The sequence below is a fragment of the Amphibalanus amphitrite genome, unplaced genomic scaffold, assembly GCF_019059575.1.
Source record: "Amphibalanus amphitrite isolate SeventyFive unplaced genomic scaffold, NRLGWU_Aamphi_draft 001202F_arrow, whole genome shotgun sequence".
Taxonomy (NCBI): Eukaryota; Metazoa; Arthropoda; class Thecostraca; order Balanomorpha; family Balanidae; genus Amphibalanus; species Amphibalanus amphitrite.
Window position 1 is genome coordinate 132,614 of NW_024882696.1, and position 26,781 is coordinate 159,394.

General features: G+C 47.9%; 2 protein-coding genes across 2 annotated transcripts; one reads left to right on the forward strand and one right to left on the reverse strand.

The window, feature by feature from the left end:
- Positions 1-797: 797 nt before the first annotated feature.
- On the reverse strand, positions 798-13,393 carry LOC122371083 (S-antigen protein-like). Its single transcript, XM_043347173.1, has 4 exons — positions 13,330-13,393; positions 6,201-6,715; positions 2,720-2,969; positions 798-1,099 (listed from the first exon to the last, which is right to left on the reverse strand). The coding sequence occupies exons 1-4, from the start codon at positions 13,391-13,393 to the stop codon at positions 798-800; spliced, it is 1,131 nt and encodes a 376-aa protein (XP_043203108.1).
- A 958-nt stretch (positions 13,394-14,351) lies between these two features.
- Positions 14,352-26,502, forward strand: LOC122371081 (trypsin-1-like). Its single transcript, XM_043347170.1, has 6 exons — positions 14,352-14,568; positions 15,493-15,699; positions 16,220-16,417; positions 21,571-21,759; positions 22,075-22,236; positions 25,709-26,502. The coding sequence occupies exons 1-6, from the start codon at positions 14,455-14,457 to the stop codon at positions 25,775-25,777; spliced, it is 939 nt and encodes a 312-aa protein (XP_043203105.1). The 5' UTR covers positions 14,352-14,454; the 3' UTR covers positions 25,778-26,502.
- Positions 26,503-26,781: the final 279 nt, after the last annotated feature.

Genomic DNA, 26,781 nt, shown 5'->3' on the forward strand with positions numbered 1-26,781 from the left:
TACATTTTATTCATCCCAAAACACACACCGAGCACCACACACATTTTTGCACTCAAATTTAGTAGAAATAAATCTCGTGAAAAATCTTCAGTAGAAATAAAGCTCGTGAGTATACCGAAAGTGACAAACTAATCAGGGCTCCTTCATGTCAAGAATGAATGAAGGTCAGTGACCTCATAACACCCTCAGGCCCTTAGAAATAAAGCGAACTGTTCACTCAGTACGTTCACTAGTACATGACAAAGTCTTTGAATCGCGCCGGTCGACGGTAAGTTCTCCCGGTCCTCGATACTGACTCTGCAGCAGGCTCAGGTAAGAATGGCTGCGGCTCTAGCTGCGCAGACATCTGAGGGTTGTCCTGGTCCCCCAGTGGTGGTACATCCTCATTTGATGTGACTTCATCAGTTGTCTGCCCTCCTGTGTCACTGCGTGCCGTTTCCGTTCTTGGGTTCAGCTGAGGTAGATATAAGGGAAGACTGTCCCCGTCCAGCTCCTGGTTGCTGACCGACCCAGGCTGTTGTGTTTTACATGTGGATTGTGGAACTGGAGGCTTGTTGAGGCTGCTTCCATGTGCTTGGTTTTGTACTTGTACTTGTCTGACTTGTGCTGACTGTGGTGTCTCGTTTACCATTTTCTTGAGACTGTTGATTCTGCCGACTCTCGATAATCAGTGGAAGTATGTAGTTGTCCAGCGTGTCTTGACCAGATTAGACCATCCACTGTCACTTGGTAGGATACAGGTCCTGTGCGTCCCAACAATGCTCCCTTCTTCCATTTCTGACCTGAAAAGTTTCTCACTAGAACATTGTCCCCTGCTTTATATTCAACCAGTCGCTGGCTGTGATGAGGGGTCCGGTCGGACAGACCTCGGCGCGCGCCTCGCCGGGCTGCACCGCCCCCGCTGGGTCAGCCAGGGGTCCGGTCGGACAGGCCTCGGCGCGCGCCTCGCCGGGTTGCACCGCCCCCGCTGGGTCAGCCAGGGGTCCGGTCGGACAGGCCTCGGCGCGCGCCTCGCCGGGTTGCACCGTCCCCGCTGGGTCAGCCAGGGATCCGGTCGGACAGGCCTCGGCGCGCGTCTCGCCGGGCTGCACCGTCCCCGCTGACCATGTGGGACTACTCAAGACTCGACTCAGATCTACTAACAAGACTGTTGCAGGCAAATTAAGAAGCAGTACATAGAACGTAAAGTGACAATGCTTATATCCCAAAGACGTGACCCTCGGAAGTACCACCAGACGTTACGAACCATAACAGGCCGGACACGTAATGACAACATCCCACCTCTTGAAAGGCCAGACGGAGAAATAATTACTGACGACTACGCAAAAGCAACACTTTTAAACAACTATTTTTCAGACCAGGCCAAACTCGACATAGACACAGAGTTGCCCATACCAAGAGATGAGCCAGAAATAATGCCGGTGCCCACTCTAGGAGAAATAAAAACAACCGAAAGAGAAGTCCTACAGTTCCTAAATTCATTAGATAAGATGTAAACAAAGCAACCGGACCTGACGAAATACCTGCAAAACTTGTAAAACTAACAGCCGTACTAATCGCAGAACCATTGTCAAAACTGTACAATAAATCACTTGCACTTGGTATTTATCCCTCTAAATTCAAAGAAGCAAACGTAAAACCTATATTCAAAAACAAAGGCTCTCCATCTGAAGTCAGCAACTATCGCCCATTAGTCTCTTGTCATCTCTATCTAAGGTTTTCGAAAAAATTGTACACAAACACATCTACGACCATCTTTCCCAAAACAACCTTCTAACAGACAGAGTGGGTATCGGAGAGGCCACAGTGCCGAACAACAGTTGCTTTATTTCACTCATAACTTGTACCAATCATTAGACTCAGAACACGACTTCACAGCAATCTATCTAGATATATCAAAATACTTCGACAAAATTTGGCATACAGGACTCCTATACAAATGCAGACATGACTTTGGAATCACTGAATCTCTTCATGACTGGCTTAAATCATACTTATCAGACAGACGGCAACGAGTAAAGATTGACGACACTTTTTCAGCAACCGAAATTATAAACGCTGCACAGTGGGGCCGTTGACCAGCTTAGGGCGAATTTATTCGTAGCGTTGTTAATATTTCTCAATATGTTTTTCAAATGGTTTAAATGGGTATATTTAGGCATTTTGGGTCATCCCTGATGCTTTCGATACATTCGATAATCGAAAAAGCATAAACACACGATACATATGTATTGCATCACATGTTACATACATACACTTTGAACACTCTCACGACACGCCGCGCTGGTTCGACTCTGCCAGTCACTGCTGTCACTGCTGAACAGTCACTGCTGCTGTGGCAGTCGTCGCTGTCGACATCACTGCTGTCGGTGCCGTCGTCACGACGTAGCTGATTTCTCTCTCTCTCTCTCTCTCTCTCTCTCTCTCTCTCTCTCTCTCTCTCTCTCTCTCTCTCTCTCTCCCCCTCCCCCTCCCCCTCCCCCGGCGCTGCAGACCCAGGCTGCTGAGCAGCGGGTCGCTCGCCACGAGCAGGTAGCCCAGGAGGTCCAACATCGTGTGGATCCTCGAATCCTTGCGGGTGTGTCGAAGGCGGTACTGGCGGACCCGCTTGTGGGTAGCCTCTGCTGCTTCCTCAGACATCATACCGATCGGGAGGTGGCAAGACTCCACCACGGCCGCGGAGTGGCTCAGCAGCTTGTGCAGCGTGGTGGACATGTACCCTCCACGTACAGCTCAGCCGTGCGGCGGCAGTACGCGGAGAGAGCGTCGATGTCCAGTCGGTGCAGACAGCTGACAGCCTGCAGCACCGTGCCGACCCGGTCGATCAGCTCCTGGTCGACACCGGTGCAGGCCGCGAACTCGGCCGGCGAGCGGAAGGCGCGGCGGGCGGTGTTGCCGTCGTTGGAGTTGCCGCTGCCTCCTGCCCGCGGCTTGTTCACGCGCAGCCCCATCCTGGTCCTGAAGGCCTCCTGCACCTCAGCCGGGTGTACGGAAAGCAGTAGTACCAGGGGTAGCCAGTAACAGTTGGTAGCATTAGGTCAAATGGGCGCTCAAAAACTACTACCCCATAGGGATTCCATGTTAAATCGACCTTTTTCAGGCGAGCCCCATACGTAAGCTAAAAGATAAAGTGCCAATATTATTGTGGGGAAAGGTAGCCTCAAGCTTCCTCTACAACCTTTTTATCTAGCGTTTTTCGATGCGGAGGCCATAACAGGTCCAAAAAGCATTGGGCGCTGCCCGAGGTACCAAAAGCCCCTCCATGAGAGCACAAGTTCCTGCGCATGCGCACATTGCCTCAACCCTGTACTAGCATAAATTAGTGATACTGCTCAGTGCTCACGGACTCGATCAGCCAATCAGCATCCCCAATTACATTCATAGATGTCGCCAGCGTCGCGTAAGTCCTGCTTGCGAACACATTTTAAGAATGAAACAGCTGCGCCATTTCTGCCTTCCATTGATTCCTTCCATCTTAGTATCAACTATACGCTTTTCAACTAACTTTCGACTAAGTTTTAAACTATGCTTAGTATGTTATTTCTGGTACATATAATTTAAAAATAACTGCTTTATGGATTTGGCTTTACTCGTCAGAATGGAATACTCTATTTTTTCCATATTCAAAAAATATATCACTTACCATGTAACTCATCCAGGTAAAATGGGCGCTTTCCGCGTCGTTGGTGTACCCGTTGTTCTATATACCCTGAGTAGTACGGGGCAGGAATGATCAGGTACCAATCATCGAAATCATCGTGGCCAAAGAGGACTTATTTCATACTCTCGAAATAGGTTACGATACATTTGCCACCCAATGACTAGCTGACACACATCCTGACCCATAATAACAGGCTCGATGATTGGCTGCTGTAGACAGTGACATCACTCAATGGGCGGGACTAAAAACCACACGTCATTCCGGATCCTGTCGGGTCACGCACCGTCCGCCCCCAGGTCAGGTCACGGCGCGCGGCTGGGTCATGACCGAGCGGCGTGCCGTCGGTCATGTTTAAACTCGAGCTACCGGTGAGGCGAGCAAGTTCGAGCAGGAAAAAAAGGTCGGGCCAAATCAAAAAATGCTGGCAAATTGCAATCATCCTAGATCTGACGTGGCGGCAAACGGCGGTAGTTGTTGAAATCTTCGGTTTTCATGAAACATCGTTATGAAAACGCTATCCATGTATTGGTTTGATTCTATCAGTCGTAACGTGCAGACGATAAGTCAGCCAGTATTGCAAGTAATCCTATCGTTTTTTAGAGACATTGGGAAGAACAATGGTGTATGATTTATATCAATTCAATATGTATTACACTATGTAAACTTGCGTTACAAAAGTCGCGTTCTTGCCCGCAAATCGGCAGGATATGAGAAATCCAACAATTTGTCCACTTTGAGTAGTCAAATCACCCCCTAAAAGTTGCCATATGTGCAAAATTCAGTCTGTTTCATAAAATTCAGGCAATTTCCTATACATTCAGCCATATTTCAAGCAGATTTTCGAAAGTCACTTTCTTGATTAAATTCGCCCTAAACTGGCGCGCGGCCCGTCCGTGCGCTGGCTGTCCGCAATGATCCGTCCTTGGACCACTTTTAGCCCTTATATATCTTGACGGACTTTCGACGAAGACCCATAACGACATTCTCTTCTTTGCTGACGACGTCTCTATTTACACATCCTATTCAACAGCAGACACTATCAAAGCACAGGCATCATTACAAAAGGACCTTGATGCAATATACAAATATGGACAGGACTGGGCAATAACTTTCAACACAAACAAGACAAAACAACAAACATTTTCACTAAAACAAAAATACACTTCGCCAACCCTAACATTTGGAAACGATAGGATACCACAATGTGACAATCATACACATCTCGGAATGACATTTTCAAAAGACTTGCGCTTCCATCAGCATGTAAATGAAATTTGCAAAAAAGTACAGAGAACATTGAGTCCACTCTACCCTATTGCACCATACATTCCCAGAGACATTCTTGACGACGTTTACAAAACATATGTGAGACCTCACTTTGACTTATACGATACCATATATGACGGACACTTGACAGCACGGGACGCATATAGACTAGAGACACTTCAAAACAGAGCGGGAAGACTAGTTACCGGTACACTATAGAACACCAACAGATAAATTATTATATGACCTGGGGTGGAACAGACTCACTATTCGAAGGAAAATACACAAACTATCGTTGTACCATGCATTCACACATAGCCAACATACACCTGCATATATCAAGTTAATCATACCGGCCACTCGCATCCAACAAACTGGCAGAACGCTAAGAAACGCGAGTAACCACACGATCACAGCAAACCGTACCACATCCTATCAATCCTCATACTTCCTTTCAACCGGCAAACTATGGAACGGGCTCCCAGAATCAATTAGGTCATTACCCCATACATCCTTTAAGCGAGCGATTACCGAGCGGCTGGGAGTATCCAAGCCTCCAAATTATTACAAAATTGGATCCAAGGAAGGAAATGCCCTCCACACCAGATTAAGAACAGAAATGTCATTATTAAATTCACATCAGTTCCAGATAAACAAGTGCTCGACCACTGCTTGTTCATGTGGTTACCCGACGGAAAACGTTCGTCATTTCACATTATTTTGCCAAAAATATGAACACCAAAGAAATCAACTCTTTCGAGACGTTTTGCATATTCTCGGCAATGTCACTAACAACCAACCACTCGATTCCAACCTGACACTTCGGTTGCTCATTCATGGAGAAACTCTTGGCGACGGAGATGGGCGGCGGGTGGCACACCACTTCCAAAGATTCTTGATTAACTCAAATAGATTTAGTCAACAATAACACTTTCTTTAAAATCAACCTTAGTTTTTCATTGATTTTCAATCTGTGACCTTGGTGCTGTCCCCGCGGGCCGGCGCGCGGTCTGCATTCAACCCAACCGCTCATCGGTGACCGGGTTGGCGGCGGCGGTGTGATTAGCAGCAATTAATTTCATTTCCTTTACAGAGAGGTGCCTAGAATTAAGCGCTTGGCGCTTTTGCACCAATCTGCTATTATTTTTTCGAAACGCCTTGTATAACTATTTGTTTTCTACTTACGTTTCTCTTTTTGGTAATACGTGTTGATTAATAAACATTCTGTGTGTGTGTGTGTGTGTGGGTCAGCCAGGGGTCCGGTCGGACAGACCTCGGCGCGCGCCTCGCCGGGCTGCACCGCCCCCGCTGGGTCAGCCGGGGGTCCGGTCGGACAGGCCTCGGCGCGCGCCTCGCCGGGTTGCACCGTCCCCGCTGGGTCAGCCAGGGGTCCGGTCGGACAGACCCCGGCGCGTGCCTCGCCGGGCTGCACCGCCCCCGCTGGGTCAGCCAGGGATCCGGTCGGACAGGCCTCGGCGCGCGCCTCGCCGGGTTGCACCGTCCCCGCTGGGCCAGCCAGGGGTCCGGTCGGACAGGCCTCGGCGCGCGCCTCGCCGGGCTGCACCGTCCCCGCTGGGTCAGCCAGGGATCCGGTCGGACAGGCCTCGGCGCGCGCCTCGCCGGGCTGCACCGTCCCCGCTGGGTCATCACTCAGTGGGTAGATCTCGGTGCATGCCGCCTCGCTGGACTGGCCTGCTACCTCCGGGACTGCGGCGGGCTCCGCTGGGTTTCCTGGTGCTTGTTCGCCACAGCACCTCTTGGCGAGAGGTAACTCATCGTCGGAGTCGTCTATGGAAAACCGAGGAGGGGAGAAAGGAGTGTGAGGAAAAAATGAGGACGCGGGAAAGGGTTTATGGAAATTAATTGTGCGATACCTAACTGGTTATCCTGATGTGTGGCTTGATCTTTTTCCATGCGGGTGTTCGTGGTCGGGGGAAGAAAATCTAATGAGTGCAACTTGGAAGGGCGAGGAGGGACGGCAGTCTCGATGTGGCACAAAGAAAAATGGCAGCACATCTAACATATCAGGACTCAAAAAAGTCATGCTTGATATATACCTACATGGCTTCAAAATTGCAGGCAACCGGCACGAAGGATCTCTCAGTTCTTATATAACTCTTTCAACAGTTCCGAATTTCACTTTTCTAGCTCAAAACACGTAGCGTGCAGCAATGAAACAATATTTTACCTTGACCTGGGGCACTGATCAGTGGGCACCAAGGCCGTATAAGAGAGGTAGAATCATCCCGCGATTTCCAATGGACCGGTCGCTAAGCATTAGCGTGACGTCACTGGTGGAGACCGGGCGGCGCCCGGCTCCAAGCTGTACGTCGGGTACATTTGGCACCGTATAGTTGTTATTACTGTAAGTAGGTATAATATTATTTAGTGGCCGAGAGCCGTGAAGGATGCACGGCTAAATCGTGTTCCCGGCTGTGGCGGGAAGCGGTCGCGCGTCGGCGCGCGAGCAGAGCAGAGCAGAGCGCTGGGCAGAGGGTGTGTGTGTGGAGATATTATTTAGTGGCCGAGAGCCGTGAAGGATGCACGGCTAAATCGTGTTCCCGGCTGTGGCGGGAAGCGGTCGCGCGTCGGCGCGCGAGCAGAGCAGGGCAGAGCGCTGGGCAGAGGGTGTGTGTGTGGAGCGCGGCCGGAGGCGCGGCTGGTTGTGTGTTGTGTGTTCGGTCAAGCTGAGAACACAGGAATACAGAGACATGCAGTAAGACCGGAGGCTGTATCTGAAGACTGAGGTGTCTTACATTACTGAACGTAATGACACCTAATGACTCTTAATAACTTTTTTACTCAACTAAAGCTGATTTCCTTGCCGGTACATTGCCGACCCGAGCCCCAGGGTTGACATCATGGGATATGGGTCGGATGGGCGACCTCGCGACGGGAGAAGGAACAATTGCAATTGTTGTGCCCGCACCGCCGATTGCATTCTCTATCTGCATCGGGGGGGAGCAGGGGGCACGTGCCCCCATCGGATCAGGGGGCCTCTCGGGCCCGAGGGGCCTTGCGACGCCAATTGGCGGCTGAGGGTCTACGCTGGCATCTTTCGACTCAGAAGGGCCCCACAGGGCTCTGAAGAACACCTTATGTGCTCCGAAGAGCCACACTTCTATCCATAAGAGCCCCACACCGGCTTTTCAGTGTCCCTTGTCGGCCTTTGAGGGCCCCTTGCCGGCTTCTCAGGGCCTATTGGCGACCTCTGAGGGCTACTTGCCGGCCTCTGAGGGCCCTTACCGGCCTATCAAGGACCAGCAGCTCTAAGGGTTCCACAAACGCCTGCGATGACCCCCTAAACCAATGGTTGAAGCCTGAAGGCCCCCACAACGGCGCCTGCGAGGGCCCTCACCGGCGGCTGTGAAGGCCTCACACCGGTGCCTAGCTGAGGGCCCCACACTGCCACCTCTGAGTGCGACCGGCACCCTTGAATGAGGTCCCGAAACCAGTGCTTCTTATCGGCGGCTCTGGGGGCTCAACGCCGGAGCCTCTGACGGCCTCAGACGGGACCTGCGCATCGGACGGCCACTCACCGGTGACTTTTGAAGGCCCCACACCGACGACTCTGAGGGCCCCACTGGCGTTTGAATGCATCTTGCTGGTCTATAAGGACTCCACAGGGCTCCCGAAGGCACCGCAGACCTCTTGAGAGCCCCTGTCGGCCTGTAAAGGGTTCGAGCCAGCAGCTTTAAGGGTCCCGCACCCGACTGTGACAACCCCACACTGCAGTGTCTCTGAGGGCCAACAACGGCAACTGTGAGGACCCTCACCGGCGCCTCTAAGGGCCCACAGTGGCAACTCTGGGGACCCCGCACCAATGCATCTGAGAGCCTCACACCGGTACCTGTGAGGGCCCACACCAGTGCCTCCAAAGGCTTCATAACCGGCGGCCCTGAGGGCCCTACACAGGTGATTTTGAGGGGCCTACCGAAGGCATCACACAATCCCTTAGTCTCGCTGAGCTTCTATCCCAATCCCATACCGGCTTCTATCCCAATTCCGGCTCAACTAATTAGCAGTCCCCCCCCCCCCCCAGCATATTTACGTCTGGACAACGAGTTGCGTTGGAGAGGCCGGAAATAGTGGCGATTTCAGGACCGCAAGAATGGACCGTCATTGGAATGATTCTTTTTTAAACCGTGCACTGTTTTCGGCCGGAATTGAATAGTTACTACAAAATATTTTGTAATTACGTTTCCACCGAGAATGAATGCCATCAGGGCTGAATTTTTAATACTATTGCATTTTGTCAAGAAGCATATAGTGCTGTTATATTGCAGTTTTAGCGCGTTTGTTACAAAATATGAAGCGAATAAGCGTCAGTGTAATTCATCAACAGTGCCAGTTTTGAGTTAAAGCTTTGCTAATTGCTCTTGTCCATCCACTAAAATTTATTAAATATTTTGCTTTGTGTATTCCAAAAGGAGAGGGAACTATTTCATTTGTGCCTTCATGTCAGAATTGAAGGTGGATCATTAAATTGTCAACGCAGTTTACAAACAAGCATTTGGTCTTTCTCGTTTATAAGCAGTAGCTAAGAAAAGGTTGATCAATCCTGAAGTTCAGTCATCGTACCTCAACTTGGCAGCAAGATCCCCCAAGGACAGAGGATATACTGTATACATGTCCTGTAAATCAAAACAAACAAGCATTTGGTCTTTCTCATATATAAGCAGTGGCAAGAAAAGGTTGATCAATCCTGAAGTTCAGTCATCATACCTCAACTTGGCAGCAAGGTCCCCCAAGGACAGAGGATATATTGTAAACCTGTCCTGTTAATCAAAACATTGTTCTGCCTTCAAAGGCTTAAGTTATCTGTGGTGTGTTCGGAGTTAGGCTATATGACCGTTTTTGTTGTATGTTTATGTGGAGATTGAATATAACTGTGACCCTGTGCTTGTTTGTATGCTTACAGTCAAACAGGGAACAGCACATTTACATAACATGCTCACCTAGCACCTAACTCATAGCTGTACCCTGCAGGATCTGTACTTGTTCATGTCTCGAGCATTAACAAAGCACTAGAGTAGCTTAGTAATCATTTCCCACATTTTCTGAGCATCTAACATGACATACAGCAGTGCAGAGCAGCTTCAGAGAAGAAACACTTTAAATGCACAGACTCACATGGCACACCAGCCACCCAATGAGCCAGTTCCTCAGTTGACTGTTTCCCTGGACACAGCTTGGCAATGTGAGCTAACTTTTGGCAAGTTGAAGGTTAGCAGGTAAGATTGAGTTAGGGTGAGTACCTACCTATAACTGGGTGCTACTGCCATGCAGGTCTTGGGTAGGCTGCAAATATGTGTGATGATTGAGGTTAGGTCAGCTGTCAGGTTAGTCAGGTTCAGGTATGCTCATTGCTCAGGTCACATTTTTATGGACATTTGGCAAATTAAAAAACTAACAATCTGATCTAAGCTAACCCGACTAAACATACACAACTACTGACTATAGGAACTGAGCACCTACCTACTTGTGCCTACCTCTCATACCATGTCAAAGTAGAGTTCCTTGGTGGAAGATAACCCTCAGTACTTTTTATCCCAGCCCTGTGAAGAAAACTAATACTTCTAAGCTCTGAGTCACTGCTGGCCATCCACAGGATGAAACGCTGAGACTGAGAGCTTTGCCACTGTATATTGGACCAATATTGACTATCACGAATGACTATGAACACATAATATGATCAAATCGTTGCATGGATTGTCACATTGACAATTTTACTACCATCGTTTTTTCAAGAAATACAGTGATGATGATTAACATAAAAATCAACATTAAAGGAAATAGTTCACTTTTAACATGGGGTTTTGAGCTGGAATAGCAGTTTCGTAGCTTGAGCTGAGACTAGCACAAATCAGGAGCTTTTACGGCTCAACGATCACCCTAGACGAAGATATTCCATTTCTCGTTCCGAAAAGAGTGCCTTGTAGAGGAATGCGTGCCTTGCACAGGAATGCAGCCACGTCATCGTCAGCCAATCAGCGTGCTGCTTACAGCCAATGCAGTATGTGTAGGTTTGAGCTACGCAATATGATTGGTCAATGCGTAATAAGCTTCCGCGTCAAACATTATTTTACATAGAATATAGTTCGTCCTATATTAAAATATAGAAAATAATTGTTTTTACAAAAAGGTTTTATTTTATTTCATGATTATTTTGAGCATAAAAAAATCATAAATCAATAGCAAAATACTGATTTCAGGAAAGTGGACTGTTTCCTTTAAGTAGATTTAGTGATCCAAGCTTTCTCCTCTAGTAGCAATGGAATGATCGCATGCTTCATTTGCCAGACACTGAGTACCTGATGCACATTACAATCTGCATAGCATCTAAGCATAGTAAAACTGCCCAAGTCCATTCATTCTAGATTTTATCTTGATAGTTAGCACTAATTTATCTTGCTGATGTAAGTTATCATTCAATATTCATACCAATACATCAATATGCGCTCATCAGTCAACATTTTCTGGCATGATCCTGCTCAAGTGCTCAGCGTGCTCTTCAGTATTGGTCCAAGGTCTGCAATATTATAGCTTGTTTTTGGACAATAAGCTCTTTTAATTATACTTTTTCTTGCTAATATATGAGCCCGATCAACTTGCGTTTATCAACCAAAATTTCATAACTTGTTCAACTTGATATTGATATTGCTCAGTAGTCAGTCGACCTCTGTCAGCCTCCTGGATAGATTGTTTTCAGTCAACATGCTTCTTAAATATGATATAAGTCAATCTTAATGAATTCAAAACATCCAACAAAACGACGTACAAGAGCAAGAAAACCACCAGATAAACTAAAAAATGGCCTTGGAACAGAGCCAAGTGGTGCTCCATTTGTTTGTTTACAATGATTGTAGTGCTGATGTATTTTTAGGACTCTGAACGTCGGCTTATAAAAAAATGAAACGTTTTTACAAAAGTTGTACGGCAAGTAATATTTATCTGAAAGAACTAAAATATTCAAAAGCCGAACACTATGAAATACATGAATCGGAACGAAAAAGTAACCCAAAAATCCAACCTAATCACCGGCTCCTAAAACTGCAACACAATCAGCACTTTTCCCCGCAACTCGTTGTCCAGACGTAAATATGCCCCCCCCCCCCCCATGGGTCAGCAGCGCCGCGCCGGTGCCGGGGGCCAGCGCCATCGGGGCGGCAGTCGGCCACGCGCACTCAATGGTTAGCGCTTAGCATCGACGGCTAGCGCACGTCCGGTGTGTTATCGGCCGTGAGCCGCTCCAAAACGGCTGCAGTAACTAGTCGATATAGGTAGTAAGCAGATGCAGAGATGCAGGTGGATTGATGACCGGCAAGCTTTTGTGTTTTACGAGAGTGAAGGGTCGAAGTCGGCTGCTAAGTGGTGAGCGGATTTTATCAGATGCCGGTTCACCATGACCTTTGTCCGGGTCCTGGTACTCTGACGCACTCTTGGAGAGCCGAATCACAGCAAAAATCCACCCACGACTGTATCTATACGGCTTACGCTTTTCTGAAAACGTCTGCGTTTGGCGTTCTACGGGCCCGGCCGGCCGGCCGGCCGCACCGGCCCCGATTGGCGGTCCTCCAGTGACGTCACCGGTAGTGTTAAGCTGATTGGCGAATAATACATGGGAAGAACCGGGACGACATCCCCCTGGTGGGCACCCCTCCCTCCAGTGCGAACTAGAAATACAGGGGGAGGAAGGTGAAAGCATATTTGTACATTTTCTTACCATGAACGAGCTCTAAGGCTGCAAGTCGCTGCTTAGACAATTGGATTTTTCCAGTCCACACCTTTCTTGAGTGTCGCATAGACACGCTCGCTCCTCCCTGGAGAGGTGTGTCGCTCTTGAGGCAATGCACCGGAACGTAGTGGGAATGGCCTCGGCTTGTATCGTCCCATGCCACGCGGACGTAACTAGTTCCACTTTTGATTTTGCAGTCCCCATTGGGCACGGAGTTCTTCGACTTCCTCTTCATTTCACAGCACAGTTCGAAGAGCCCGCGCCACCCGTCCGACCTCCATCACTGACAGAACGAAACTGGCGCGAACTTCAATGAAAGTTATTGGTGATATTTTATTTTAGCGCATTTCCTCCCTCATCATACACAAAAAAATTAACATATCTTTGTAGGGGTATATTCGTATCCAACAGAAAATATGAAAAATAAATCCAAAATATGTCTGAAAAAAAAATGTCGCGAAATTAAAACCCGTTATAAAGCTAGGCCACATGAAACATTCCCGGCAGATGAAAACACGTATGTGTTTTGCAGGGAGAGAGGCTGACAAGACAAAAAACCGTAACTACACACTTACGGTTTTCTGCCTTTTCACAGCCTGCCACAAGTGACGATAGCATCCCAGTAGAGTAGTAGCTGACAAGACAGAAAACCGCAACTACGCACCTACGTTGTTTTCTCTTGTCACATCCTCATCACGCACTGATTTGCGCATAAATGGACACCGCATGATCACTTACGTTTTTCTTTCCTGTCAAAGAAAAGGTGGCCTGGCACTTGCGTTTTTTTGCGATAATATGTCAAATTTAAAATAGAAATATTTGAAAAATTATAACAAATTTGATAATATGCTCCAAACAGGCGTATGCGGACCACTTTTCCGCGTCGAATGATACCAAAAACCCAAAATCGATAAAATGTGAGTTACGGTCTTCATCCTTTTCACGACAGAGTGGCACAGGGGCGTTCTCTATCGGCTCAGTTGTCTTCTTTGTAGGAATAGGCAAGGCCGTATATAGGGGAATAGGGGCCTCCTGTGCGGACACGAGCCCTCTGGGGTCCTGTACAGACACAGGGCGTCCTCTGAACGTACGTACTTACAAAAACCTCGTGTTTTGAAACAGGGGCCTACACAGGGCCTTCAGTGCGGGCACAGGGGCCTCCTGTGTAGCAACAAAGGCCTGTTAGATAACTTCTCACGTATAAAATGGTCTCTTGTATTTATAGAGGCTTATACGGGTATCTGTTCATAGGAAGAGACTCTTCACTTCCTTCCAAGCTTTTATAATTATGAAAGGGCGGACATTTAACGTATGTAGTGTAGAGGTCATAGGGGCCTCGAATAGTTGAGACTATGAGAGTCTTTTTCGTCGGTGATGTTTCAAATTTGCCCCATATTTCAGGGGTGGCAGGCTGCCACCCATGCCCCTATCGTGATGCCGCCATGGTGACAACACTAAAAAAACTTAGCACGTGCAAAAACCAATCATTGCTAAAAGTACCTCCATTAATTGATTGTCAATTCGTACGTTTTTTCGCAATGATATTCTCGAGTCTGCGTGTCGAACACCGACAATGTCGGTGCGTCTGTCGTCTGACTGGTTTCTGGGGACCACTTTTTATCGCCCATCGGAGGACGTCCTGTTCCATGAGGAGGACAGTGTCAGTTCAGCAGTGGTCTATACGACTGCCTTTTGACACACCTAGCGAGACTGAGTGAGGCTACTTCTGATTGTGAAACGTCTATCAATGATTTTTTAGTGATTGTGACCGCATACATTTCATCGCACTATGGCCTTGGAAGGATTTCGTTGTGTCGTCCTGTTTTTGTGTTCGTGCTGTCTGTCCACCACAGCTGGACTGGGAGTCATTTGGGACGTCTTTGGCATCAACAGAGAGAATGTGGTGAGTACACCCATCTACAGATTCTACCTCCTTCCTACGGATCTACATGCCCTGAGAATTTCCTGTCCCAGTGACCTTTGGTCTGCAGGTCACCAGGCTACGAAAACCTGTGCACTGTCAAAATAGCACTGAAATTACACTCAAATTTCTATGAAACCTGGAGTTTTACTTCGCTTTGGTTCAAACTTGCAGGATGTGGTAAGCTCACCGAATTTGACCTCGGTCAATGGTTTGGCCTCCAAGAGTCAAAAATCGCCAAAATGGCCAATATTGACGAAACTAGTTTTTTCAGGCATAACTTCTCACATAATGAAGCTAGGTCAATGATTTAATCACCATAGCATTTCTCTCATCAAGGCGTGGCGTTTCGGGGTCATCAATTTCAATGATATATAAGATGACCTCGAAACTTCAAATTGAAAAAATTGACAAGTCAAGGTCACGACCTGACCCCAAAAAATCATGTTGCATATCAATTGATTAGTCTTGACGAGATAAACACAGTTAACTTGTCCTGGAACCCGTATCTCGCTTCAATCCTGTACCTCGGTGGCGGCCCCGGTAGCGGTTGCGCTTTAGAATTTTTTCGCTTCCGCAACTCGCAACTCCGCAACTTTTTGGGCTCGGTAGCCGATCCGTAACTCCGCTTCCACGGCGGCAGTCCGCAAGTTGCGGAGTTGCCGATTTAAGTTGCGCAATGCCCACCTCTGGGCTGCGACACGGGGGAGGGGAGCCTCTACGCCCACGGCCGGCCTGTTGTGAAAAGTCCCTGCCCTGTGGTTTCGTGGATGACTTAGACTCCTTACTCGTACCAAGCTGACCTAGCTTCTCATGATCGTTATGTAGAATCTTCCCTCGTGCAGTGCCGGCACGTCACGCCAGTTGGCCCAGTCATCCCTGACGCCATTCTCACGTCACCCGCAGACCCGGGAGCACTGGACCCCGTCCCAGGCGGTGCCGCAGAACCGGTTTTTCTTGGGCGACATCACGCCGGCCGGCCAGCGGATACCGGGGCTGGCCAAGAACAGCAGGTGCTGCGGCAGGACCAACCGCGACGGCATCCAGCTCGACAGCGTCGGCACCAAAATCGTCAACGGCACGGCCACGGAGCGGAGCGAATTTCCCTGGATGGTGAGTGAGGGACACATCAGGAGACAGACTGGTGAATGGTGACGATTGGTGGGGTATAACTGGGATAGATGAGTGAATAGTGATGTTTGCTTGGGTGTAACTTGGGGAGAGTTTGGTAATGTTTGGCGGGTTACACCCGGGGGGGGGGGGCGTAATACTGGTAACGGTTGCCGGGGCACGTCGGGGACAGATAAGTGATGGTTGGGGCACATCAGGGGCATGGTGTTGAGTGACATTGAGCCGGGCACCTCGAGGACAGAATGTGACGGGTTGCGAGTGTGTGGCCTTTCGTGTCATGCTGACAACGGACGGTGTTCTATCACACTGCCGCTCCTTAGTCCGGGCATATAGTGTGAGGTTCATAAAACTCGTTATTCGCTGGGCTCATTCGTCTCTGATCAGTCTTTGATGAGCAATTCCTTAACTTATAAGTTAACGATAGGATTTGAGAAATAATCGTTCATATACCGGTACACACAACAGTCAAATGAAGTATACTTTTTTACTTTTTTATCGACAGGCAGCGCTTGTTGAGCGCACGGATACATTCCTGGGTGGATTGCCTTTCTGCGGCGGGTCTCTGATAAATGACCGCTACGTGCTGACGGCGGCTCACTGCATCGCATGGTGGCCATCCCCACTATGGGGTCAGGTCATACTCGGCAAACACGAACTTCGTGAAACGTCTGAGGGTGAGCTTCGGCTGGACGTGAAACAGGTTAGTACTAACCAGGCTGCGGAGTCGGTCGGAGTCGACAGCTCTGCCCAAAGTCGGCGTTGGAGTCGCTACTCTTACCGACTCCGACTCCGGGGAGTCGGAGGTAACACTGCATGGCTCAAAGTGGTCCCTGACCTCATCACCTGTTGGTTTGACAATATTGCGCTATTTGACGGTTTTCAAAATCAGATTTTGTCGAAGCTAAGGCCTAACTCCCGTTTAAGACGAGTGTTTTCATTGAATTCGTGATAGTTCTGAACACAGAAGAAAGACAGATGAATTTCGGAACACCTGTGACATTTGACTGACGCCGATTTCTTGCGACGGTAGCTGCATTTTCGGGTCAGGCCAGGTCACTGACAAATAGCATCATAAGTGAACCACTGCACTATAGGTACACGGTCCTAAAATATGGTAACTCCGTAACGCCCTCCGTGTCAGAGGAGCTCCAAGGGGTAAATGAATCTGGCGGGAAATAGTATCCTCCAGAGGTCCCACAACTTCTTCATGTTTTATTTTTCTTCCGGTCACCTGAGGTTATGCCGGTATTTTGACCACCCAATTCAATGGGGGAACTGTTATTTTGGCACCGGGAATGATCTTGACTACCTCAAGCACATACAATCGTAATTTCGCGCACTCCTTGCAAGGACCGATGTTTCACTTTTGCATTGTTGACCTTGCTTGGCACTGGGGTCATACGAGTTGGTCGTCAGTAGCGCCCAATAAAATTGAGCTGGCGAGTCGGGAAAGATCTGCCAATAGATTCGTGAAGACCTGCCGAATCGAATGATATACAATGACCTTTTTCGACCCACTTCGTGACCTACACTTTGACCTCCCTTGACCTGGGGTCAACATCTTTAGCTGACCGTCCTCACCCAAACAACAAGTATATCATTCGGTGCGCCTGAGCATGAAGAACGCGATGATGCGTGACCTATTTGGCGAAGTTATTTACTAAAATTGAACACGTACCTGGGCTACTTGACCTAGAGGTCGCCGGCTGCTAACTGCTTCGAGAACTTAAAATCAGTTACCAGTCGCTGCGTCTCGTTAAGGCGCACCAGCTCATTTTCTATAGGCTCTACTCAAATTTCAATTAGGTGTGAAAAGGCGAACGGGGGAGGTCATACCTCCAGTGTGTGTGTGGTTGGGGGGTCATGTACTTCCCTCCTAACGGAGACGTATGTAGAAAACCGGTGGGTCCGATGAGGGTTGATTCAAAAGTAAACAAAACTATTCGGTAGCCTTGTTGTGAAATGGCTTCCGCCTTCCTTGTCTTTCAACAAACAAATGTAAGACATCACGCACTTTTAACCTTCCGATCTTGTTAAACCCGCGCCCCGTAGGGCTATCGGCGGACCCTACCACCCCTCTAAGATCTCGGAAATTTACCGGCCGATTTTCAAAATTCAAACGGCGTTCGATAGCCCCACCGGGGAACTACCTTGTGACCAAATATTATTGACCTAAGTCAATAAAATTCGTCACGTGAAGTTTGATGACGTCACAGGTCAGGTCAAAGGTCAGATTTTCACCGTTCACAGACATTTCAAGAAATGTGTTGTGAAATAGAGTAAATTGGTAATTCATTGAAAACCATCGATGGTACATTGTTCGTCAAACACATATTTTGCTATCTGAGGTCACTGATACCAGGTCAGGTCACAGCGAGGTCAGGTCACCGGGGTTCACAATATGAAAGTGTCGTGTGATGCATGTTTTATGGTCCATTTTACATGACAAATGCGATAATGTGGGTTAGGCAGCCTTTGGGGCCAGCCTAGGTCACGTTTTGGTGAAAGTCAGGTCAAGGCAGGTCAAATTAGGGCAAATTTCAAAGTTGATATTTTTGCATAAAATGGGTATCGATTCGATGCAGCTCGTCACGGGAAGTCTAATGGTGTCTTTGTTTTGCTCTACGAGGTCTAGAATTGCCAAAAAATGAGTTTGAAAATTTGACGTCATCATTTTTGAAGTTTTTTTCGCTATACCTAACTTGGCCAAAAAACGAGGTATCGATCTGAAATTTGGTAAGTAGATAGAAAACGGTAGGTACTATCACAGATATTCCGATTTCGAAACTCAGAAAACTTTTTGGATTTTTTGGCTAATATATCCAAAAAATGTTTTTTTTTTGTTTTTTCGGGGTCAAAACTCAAACATTTAAAACATCCGAGATATCAGTTTTGTAGCCCTGTCAATTTTACACCTTTTATGACTTGACCATTTTTCTGTATCTTCAAAGCTGTAGGCCTGACAGGTCTTCTCGCGAAGGTCTTTTTCGGTCGAAAATGACAGAACATGACGTCATTCTGACGTCATTTGTGGCCAACATATCATAGCCTCTGCAAAAAATTTTCGGGCACAATGTGTAAAATGGATTCCCGGAGAAGTCCTGCAAGTTTGGTGGCGATATCTCTAGCCGTTTAGAAGATATGGATGGAAAAGGACAGTGGGGCCGTTTCGACCCCCCCCCCCTACGGGGCGCGGGTTAACAATTGTAAGATTGCATGTCTGATTACGAGCGAGCGAGCGCAGCGAGCGAAGCGAGTCTTTTCAATATAACGGAAAAATCTCATTACCAGTAAAACGCCTTATGGGCGAAGAACGAGCGAGCGAGAGTGAGCCCTGCACGTGCGGAAGGGCGGGAGGGTACTTCCAACGGGCTTGTGCAAAGCACCCTTCTAACCGGTCGCTAGCGGTGTGCCAAATTTGAACGCAATCGGCCCAGCCGTTCCTGAGATCTGGAAGCGGCATTCTGCACGTGCGCACGTGCAAACGGGGTCCAAAATGACTTTTGCACGGCACCCTACTAACCGGTCCCCAACCGTGTACCAAATTTGAGCGCAATCGGCCAAGCCGTTCTCGAGATCTGGAAACGCGCCCTGCACGTGCGCACGTGCAGTAGCACCCTAACCGCAACACATGGGAATGCATTGCCTGATGGGTGCCTAGCTGTATGCCAAGTTTCAGCGAAATCGCCCCAGTAATTACCGAGTTACTGAAATGGGAACAAATTTGGCACCTCTTTGCACGTGCAGTGGGGGTCACTCACATATGTAGATCAAGAGTATCCGACCTTTGGTAGAAGGGATGCAGCTACCCTATAAAAATTACCGCAAGACAATCGCTCAAGCCGCAGCTGAGATATGGGCCTCTCAAAATCACTACTTTTGCAAAACTGCTTGAACACCCTTCACTTTTCACGTGGCACGTGCCACGGCGGTCACTGAGATGATTCAAAAGTAGTCAATTACGGGGTAGAAGGGATGGGGCTATCCAGCAAAAAAAAAAGACCGCAGGCCAATCGGTCCAGCGGTTGCTGAGATATAAGCCTCTCAAAAACGTTACAGGCCGGGCCGGGCCGGGCCGCTCATACTGAGATTTTTCCGTTATTACGAGCGAGCGAGTGCAGCGAGCGAAGTGAGTCTTTTCAATATAACGGGAAAATCTCAGTATGAGCGGCCCGGCCCGGCCCGGCCCGGCCTGTAACGCTTTTGAGAGGCTTATATCTCAGCAACCGCTGGACCGATTGGCCTGCGGTCTTTTTTTTTGGGTAGCCCAATCCCTTCTACCCCGTAATTGACTACTTTTAATACATCTCAGTGACCGTCGTGGCACGTGCCACGTGAAAAGTCAAGGGTGTTCAAGCTGTTTTGCAAAAGTAGTGATTTTGAGAGGCTCATATCTCAGCAGCCGCTTGAGCGATTGACTTCCGGTAATTTTTGTAGGGCAGCAACATCCCTTCTACCCAAAATAGGATACTCTCGAAGCATGTGGGTCACCCACAGTGCACGTGCAAAATACAACAATAAGAGGTGCCAAATTTGTTCCCATTTCAGTAACTCGGTAATTAGTGGGGCGATTTCGCTGAAACTTGGCATACAGGTAGGCACCCACCAGGCAATGCATTCCCATGTGCCATGTGTTGCGGTTAGGGTGCTACTGCACGTGCGCACGTGCAGGGGGCGTTTCCAGATCTCGAGAACGGCTGGGCCGATTGCGCTCAAATTTGGTACACGGTTGGGGACCAGTTAGTAGGGTGCCGTGCAAAAGTCATTTTGGACCCCGTTTACACGTGCGCACGTGCAGAATGCCGCTTCCAGATTTCAGGAACGGCTGGGCCGATTGCGTTCAAATTTGGCACACCGCTAGCAACCGGTTAAAAGGGTGCTTTGCGCAAGCCCGTTGGAAGCACCCTCTCGCCCTTCCGCACGTGCAGGGCTCACTATCTCGCTCGCTCGTTCTTCGCCCAAAAGGCGTTTTACTGGTATGGAAAAGACTTCGCTTCGCTCGCTGCGCTCGCTCGCTCGTAATGAGCAGCCCGGCCCGGCCCGGCCCGCCCCGGCCTGTAACGCTTTTGAGAGCCTTATATCTCAGCAACCGCTGGACCGATTGGCCTGCGGTCTTTTTGCTGAGTAGCCCCATCCCTCCTACCCCGTAATTGACTACTTTTGATACATCTCGGTGACCGTCGTGGCACGTGCCACGTGAAAAGTCAAGGGTGTTCGAGTTGTTTTGCAAAAGTAGTGATTTTGAGAGGCTCATATCTCGGCAGCCGCTTGGGCGATTGACTTGCGGTAATTTTTGTAGGGTAGCAGCGTCCCTTCTACCAAAAATAGGATACACTCGATGCATGTGGGTCACCCCCAGTGCACGTGCAAAATACAACAATAAGAGGTGTCAAATTTGTTCTCATTTTAATAACTCGGTAATTACTGGGGCGATTTCGCTGAAACTTGGCATACAGGTAGGCATCCACCAGGCAATGCATTTCCATGTGTTGCGGTTAAGGTACTACTGCACGTGCGCACGTGCAGTGGGCGCTTCCAGATCTCGAGAACGGCTGGGCCGATTGCGCTCAAATTTGGTACACGGTTGGGGACCAGTTAGTAGGGTGCCGTGCAAAAGTCAGTTTGGGCCCCGTTTGCACGTGCGCACGTGCAGAATGCCGCTTCCAGACCTCAGGAATGGCTGGGCCGATTGCGTTCAAATTTGGCACACCGCTAGCGACCGGTTAGAAGGGTGCTTTGCGCAAGCCCGTTGGAAGTACCCTCTCGCCCTTCCGCACGTGCAGGGCTCACTATCTCGCTCGCTCGTTCTTCGCCCAAAAGGCGTTTTACTGGTTTATGTATTTGTGTCGATAGATCATCTTACATCCGGGATACGACGAGAATATGTCACAGTTTGTACAAGGCAATGACATAGGGCTGCTGAAGTTACGGACGACACTTACTCTGCCCATCGGGAACAACCGGATCGCGCCGATCTGTCTGCCTTCCAGAAGCCAGTTCATCAATGCAGAAGCAGAGGTCGCCGGATTTGGTATCACGAAGGTATGTGGAAAGGCTACCCGCTTATCCTTATCGACAGAATTTTACTGTATTTATTCCAGAAATAACTGACGTTATATTTAGTTACCTCCCGTAACGCTGTCGGTCTCTCTCTCTCTCTCTCTCCTCTCTCATCTCTCTCTCTCTCTCTCTCTCCTCTCTCTCTCTCTCTCTCTCTCTCCTCTCTCTCTCTCCTCTCTCTCTCCTCTCTCTCTCTCTCTCTCTCTCTCTCTCGCGTTATTTTCCCTCGAACAATATGTGTGCTTGATGTATCGACGAGACCGTTGAGAACATTTAAAGTGTACTTTTCCTGGACAGTACATGGGCGACCCCGTGGTGGACCGGGCCGATCAGCTGCAGAGCGTCAAGATGAGGATCGTCAACAGCGGTGTGTGTGCCTTTATCAACCCGCCGGGGCCCCAAGTCGAACCGAACATGGTGTGCGCCCTAGGAACCACCAGCAGGACTGGAGTCTGTCAGGTGAGTGTCTATCAAGAGCACGGTCGGTGGATTGGGGACTGGGGAGTCAAGACGCTGCCTTGCTCAAAGTTGTGCCTAAAAATTATTATGTAGGGCCAGCTAAGTTCAGCATGCAAGGAGGAGAGAGCAACGAAGACTATGACTCCGTCCTCTGAAACCTCGAGGTCACCGATGACGTCACAGTCAGTCAAAGTAAATTATCGATGATTGGCTTGTTCACATTTTGGGCTCTGGCCGCCGCTGGCTTACAAGTCAATGAGGCTCATTTTTGGTTTACGCACTTGTGAAGATGCTTTAGATACCCTGAGGGTATCAACTTGTACTTTGATTTCCAGGTCAGGGTCAGGTCATTGCAGGTCACGGAAATCTTACATCATGAATTGGTCACGCGACACATGTTTTATGGTTCATTTATGCCAAAATTTCGAATTCGGTGTCGTTTATGCCATTTGAGGTCAATTTGAGTTCAACTAACCCTATTAGTGGCAGGCTCCTGGCTACCCCTATTAGTGCAGGGGGGCTGTTTACGACCCCCCTTGATATCTCGAGATCTAACGGGCCGATTTTCAAATTCAAACGGCATTCGATTTCGCTCAACGTGATCTACATTTCTAAAAAATAAAAATTAAAGAATGTCAATAGGGGGTAGAGGGGGGTAAAAACGGGCAAATTGCAGATACATTTTAGACTGTTTATCACGGCCAGGTTTCTGAACCAACCTTAACGCAACTTTTGCCGATCGATAGAGAATGAACCAGAATTCACATGGATCCTAAAAGTATGCATTTTCAAAAATCATAGGCGGATACAGATCATTGAGATTTGGGGTACACAAAATATAGTAAATAAGGTTTTTGTTGGTACTGTTTCTAAAAAGGGTGGTAATGGTCTTGTTATGTTACAATTTTCTTATGAGAGAACGACTACAATTGTATTGGTCATGCATAGGCGTGTCAGGGCACTTATGTTGGAAGGTAAAACATAACCCCCCTTTTTGGACGCCTGGATCCGCCTATTATAGCAAAAACGTGTCAAAAGAGATGCACAATACTTTGTATATGTTATCACATGATACCTTTCATTCACTGTTCGTAAAAGTACATCAGCATCGTGATCTTCGCCCAAATGACTCGCTTCACGAATAGGACCCCCCAATTCCCAGTGCTCTGGAGCCGCGCCTGGTAAAGTTATGAACTTGAAAATTTTCAGGGAATGTGCTTAATTTAGTTTTAGGAAAAGTCAGAAAATTTCAGCATCGTAGCTTCAGCGGTTTCGGAGATATTCCCGAAAAACCTGAGGGGTGATGAAAACACCCCCCGCCACTAATAGGGTTAAGCTGATGTCAGGTCACTTTCAGGTAAAAAAGTTAAATTTAAAAGTTAAATTTTTGAACGAAAAAGGTGTCTACTGGGGGCAGTTTGAGCTCAGGAACACGATGCTGCTATTTATTTTGGTGTACGATGTCGAATACGTACTGAAAAATCGATTTTAAAAAATATAATACAGTGACATTTTTGCTATAATGCGTATAACCTTCGCTAATTTTGAAGATATTCGGCTGAAACTTGCTAGAATAGGCATGGCATGTGTTCTATCACATATATTCCGTTTTTTTTCCGAATGTCAAAAACATTTGGAAAAAAAGATGGAAATATACTCTAAAATTTCATAAAACTTATATTCGAATTTTCAGATTTTTTAAAATCCCAGGTCGCAATTTGATAGCGCAGTTTATTCTGAGTCCTCTCATGCAAAGAAATTGGATCTAGCCTTACCCGCGCCCCGCTGGGGGGGGGCAGAATCTGCCCCCCCTCCCGTTTTTTCGCCAATAACTTCTAAACGCGTCACGCCAGCGACGTCAAACTTTCAGTACCTTATCATACATCAATTTGACACGTTCCCTGAAATTTGAGCGAAATCCGTCGGAAACTTTTTGAGAAATTGACGTTTTAGTGACGTCATGTTCGCCATTTTCGCCTAAAAAACGGCAAAATTTCAAACGCCGCTAACTTCTTCATTTTTAAAGGAATCAAGACGTACAAAAAGGTTATACGTGATTCTACTTTGTCTATCAAATGGCTATCTCGGTTTTTTGAAAATTTTGGATTTTGACCAAAATTTTTCAAAAAAACTGACTTTTTTGGGAAAATATTTATAAAATCCAAAATTTTGAGTTAATCGAAAAAACCGGAATATATGTCAAAGAATGGTCTATGTGCACCTACATACCAATTTTTAGAAGAATCGGTTCAAAAATGTGGGAGTTATTTAAAATTTTATGACGTCACACACACAAAATTTTTGAAAAATGATTTTTTTTGGAAGTTCTAGACCTCGTACGGAATAAAAATAGCACCATTCGATTCGCCGTGAGAAACTGCATCGGATAGACACCTTTTTAGGCCTTAACAACCAACTTCAAAATTTGACCTCACTTGACCTGACCTTGACCTGACCTCGACCTGAAATTCATCCAGAGGTGGTCCATATCACTTATTGAGTGTGCCTATTGAATTCCATGAGTAAAATGACCCATAAAACATGTGTCGCACCTGCCCTTTTCTATTTGTTTTTGGTGACCTGACCTCCTGACCTGACCGACCTGACCTTGACCTTTGAATGACATTGTGTGCAACGAATATTGTCTTGGTAGTCTAAAACACGTTTTGGGCACAGTCTCAGTCCATTCTTCGGCAACTACGGTGCAAGGCCATACTGTAAAACTTGCATTTTGTACCCTTGACCTGACCTTGACCTGACCTCTGACCTACTTAAGCAAAAAAAATTTGGGGCTTTAAGATCCGCCTTGTTGAGAGCGTTCGATTGCCGTTTTCCCCGTCTTTCTACGACCATCGGTTCGGAAGTTAGACAGGGGGGGCAGAATCTGCCCCCCCCCCCCCAGCAGGGCGCGTATGGCTGAATAGCCCAGCGGGGCGCGGGTTAAGCCTAAAAACCGAGCTCTTGAGAGCGATTGCTGTGGTTCCATGTTTTGCGTCGAAATCGGCCGAACACGGAACATGACGTCACTCTGACGTCATTTCCGGCCGACCTATGGTAGCTACGAAGTTCATATTTTTACACAAGGTGGTATAAAATTGATGCAGCCGAGCATACTGAAAGTTTGGCGTTGATACGTCAAGCGGTTTAGAGGTTAGGTACCTATTGCAAAAAAAAAAACGAGAGGGGGGGCTATGTTCATTGTTCAAATACCTCCATTGGCAAATTTCGTTATTGGAACTGATCATTGATCAGATTCTGATCAGATCAATAGGAGACTTCGTTGCACAGCAGTAGAAGCTGTAAAAAGTGAAAAATATATATGTGAGGGTGAATATCTCCCAAGAGCCGATTATGGACTTTTGTCAGCTTCCGTCGTCCGCTATAGCTGTTAATGGCGGGCCTTGTGTTCGTGACTCTGTTTTGGTTTGCCTGTGTCAAACACACGACCAACAGCCATATCTCCTCTTTGCAGGGCGACTCGGGTTCGGCACTGATGGTGGCCGCTCGGTACAAGAGGTCACGTCGAGGGTTTTCGGCATAACCAGCTGGGGGTACGGATGCGCACCCCCGCTCAGCCCGTCAGTATACGCCCGGGTGCCGTGGTTTTTGGACTGGATCATAGGGAATACGAGAGATGCCGAATACTGCTAACAGAGCAAGCGGAGACAGACTGTGCGTGGGATTAGAGATGGTCGCGTTATTGCGTGCCATGCCAGGTCATGGAGCGCTACTGTGTTGATGATGTGGAGGGCGTTTTGGAGAACCGTCAACCTCGCCCCGCTTGTTCCGCCATCGGTCCCGCTGGTCCAGTCTCCGGTCACCCCGGGTCCAGTAGTGGTCGAGTGGTCAGTGGCCTGCTCGCAGTCCCCGCCGCGCCCAAGGCGTTTGCTCCCGTATGGGATTCGTCAGACTTAGTAGAGGTTAAGACATTCACTTTGTTTGGTTTCATTTTCGGTGGGTGAAAAATAAAAAAAACAAATATTTCGGTTTTTTTAGTTACGTGTTCACTGGTTTAAAAGATGCAAATACAAGGAGACGATATTTACAAAAAGTGACAACATGCAAAGCTGGTTCGTGCTATCAATGATCTGTAACTTCCTCTTAACACTGTTGCCTAAACTGAAACAATCGTTTGGTTCGAATCATCACATCGTTATCGCATCGCAATCATAAGTAAATTTGGTTGCGCGTCCGACCAGTCGGTCTTCTTAGTCCACGTCGTTAGAGACGCGGTCTCTTATATAGAGTCGGTCTGTTATGTGGACACCAGCCGTTGTCTCTTCAGTATCCTTTGTAACGTTATGGACTGTGGCTGGCAAAGATGTAACGGAAGTTGGCACAGATTCAGCACAGATTCAGCACAGCACAGATTCGGTAGGGGGAAAAAAGGCCCCGGTAGAGGGAAACCTTTATGACCCGTTTTCCCCTAGAAATGACGTCACAAAGAGGAAAAAATGGGTATCAATCGAAAGCTCTCGTTTACCCAGACACAGTCCTGCAGGAAAATTCCACTTTTTTCCCATAGGAAAGTTTTTACGGGAAAAT

Excerpts from the sequence above, each read along its gene's own strand:
- LOC122371083 (XM_043347173.1), bottom strand. The coding sequence starts at position 13,393 with ATGCGGTGTCCATTTATGCGCAAATCAGTGCGTGATGAGGATGTGACA. Across the intron at positions 2,970-6,200 it reads CCGGCGAGGCGCGCGCCGAG|GAGGCCTTCAGGACCAGGAT; the intron begins GTCTGTCCGACC and ends GCTGAGGTGCAG. Across the intron at positions 1,100-2,719 it reads GGCTGAGCTGTACGTGGAGG|CGGGGACGGTGCAGCCCGGC; the intron begins GTACATGTCCAC and ends CCACATGGTCAG.
- LOC122371081 (XM_043347170.1), top strand. The coding sequence starts at position 14,455 with ATGGCCTTGGAAGGATTTCGTTGTGTCGTCCTGTTTTTGTGTTCGTGC. Across the intron at positions 14,569-15,492 it reads GCATCAACAGAGAGAATGTG|ACCCGGGAGCACTGGACCCC; the intron begins GTGAGTACACCC and ends CGTCACCCGCAG. Across the intron at positions 22,237-25,708 it reads GCAGGACTGGAGTCTGTCAG|GGCGACTCGGGTTCGGCACT; the intron begins GTGAGTGTCTAT and ends TCCTCTTTGCAG.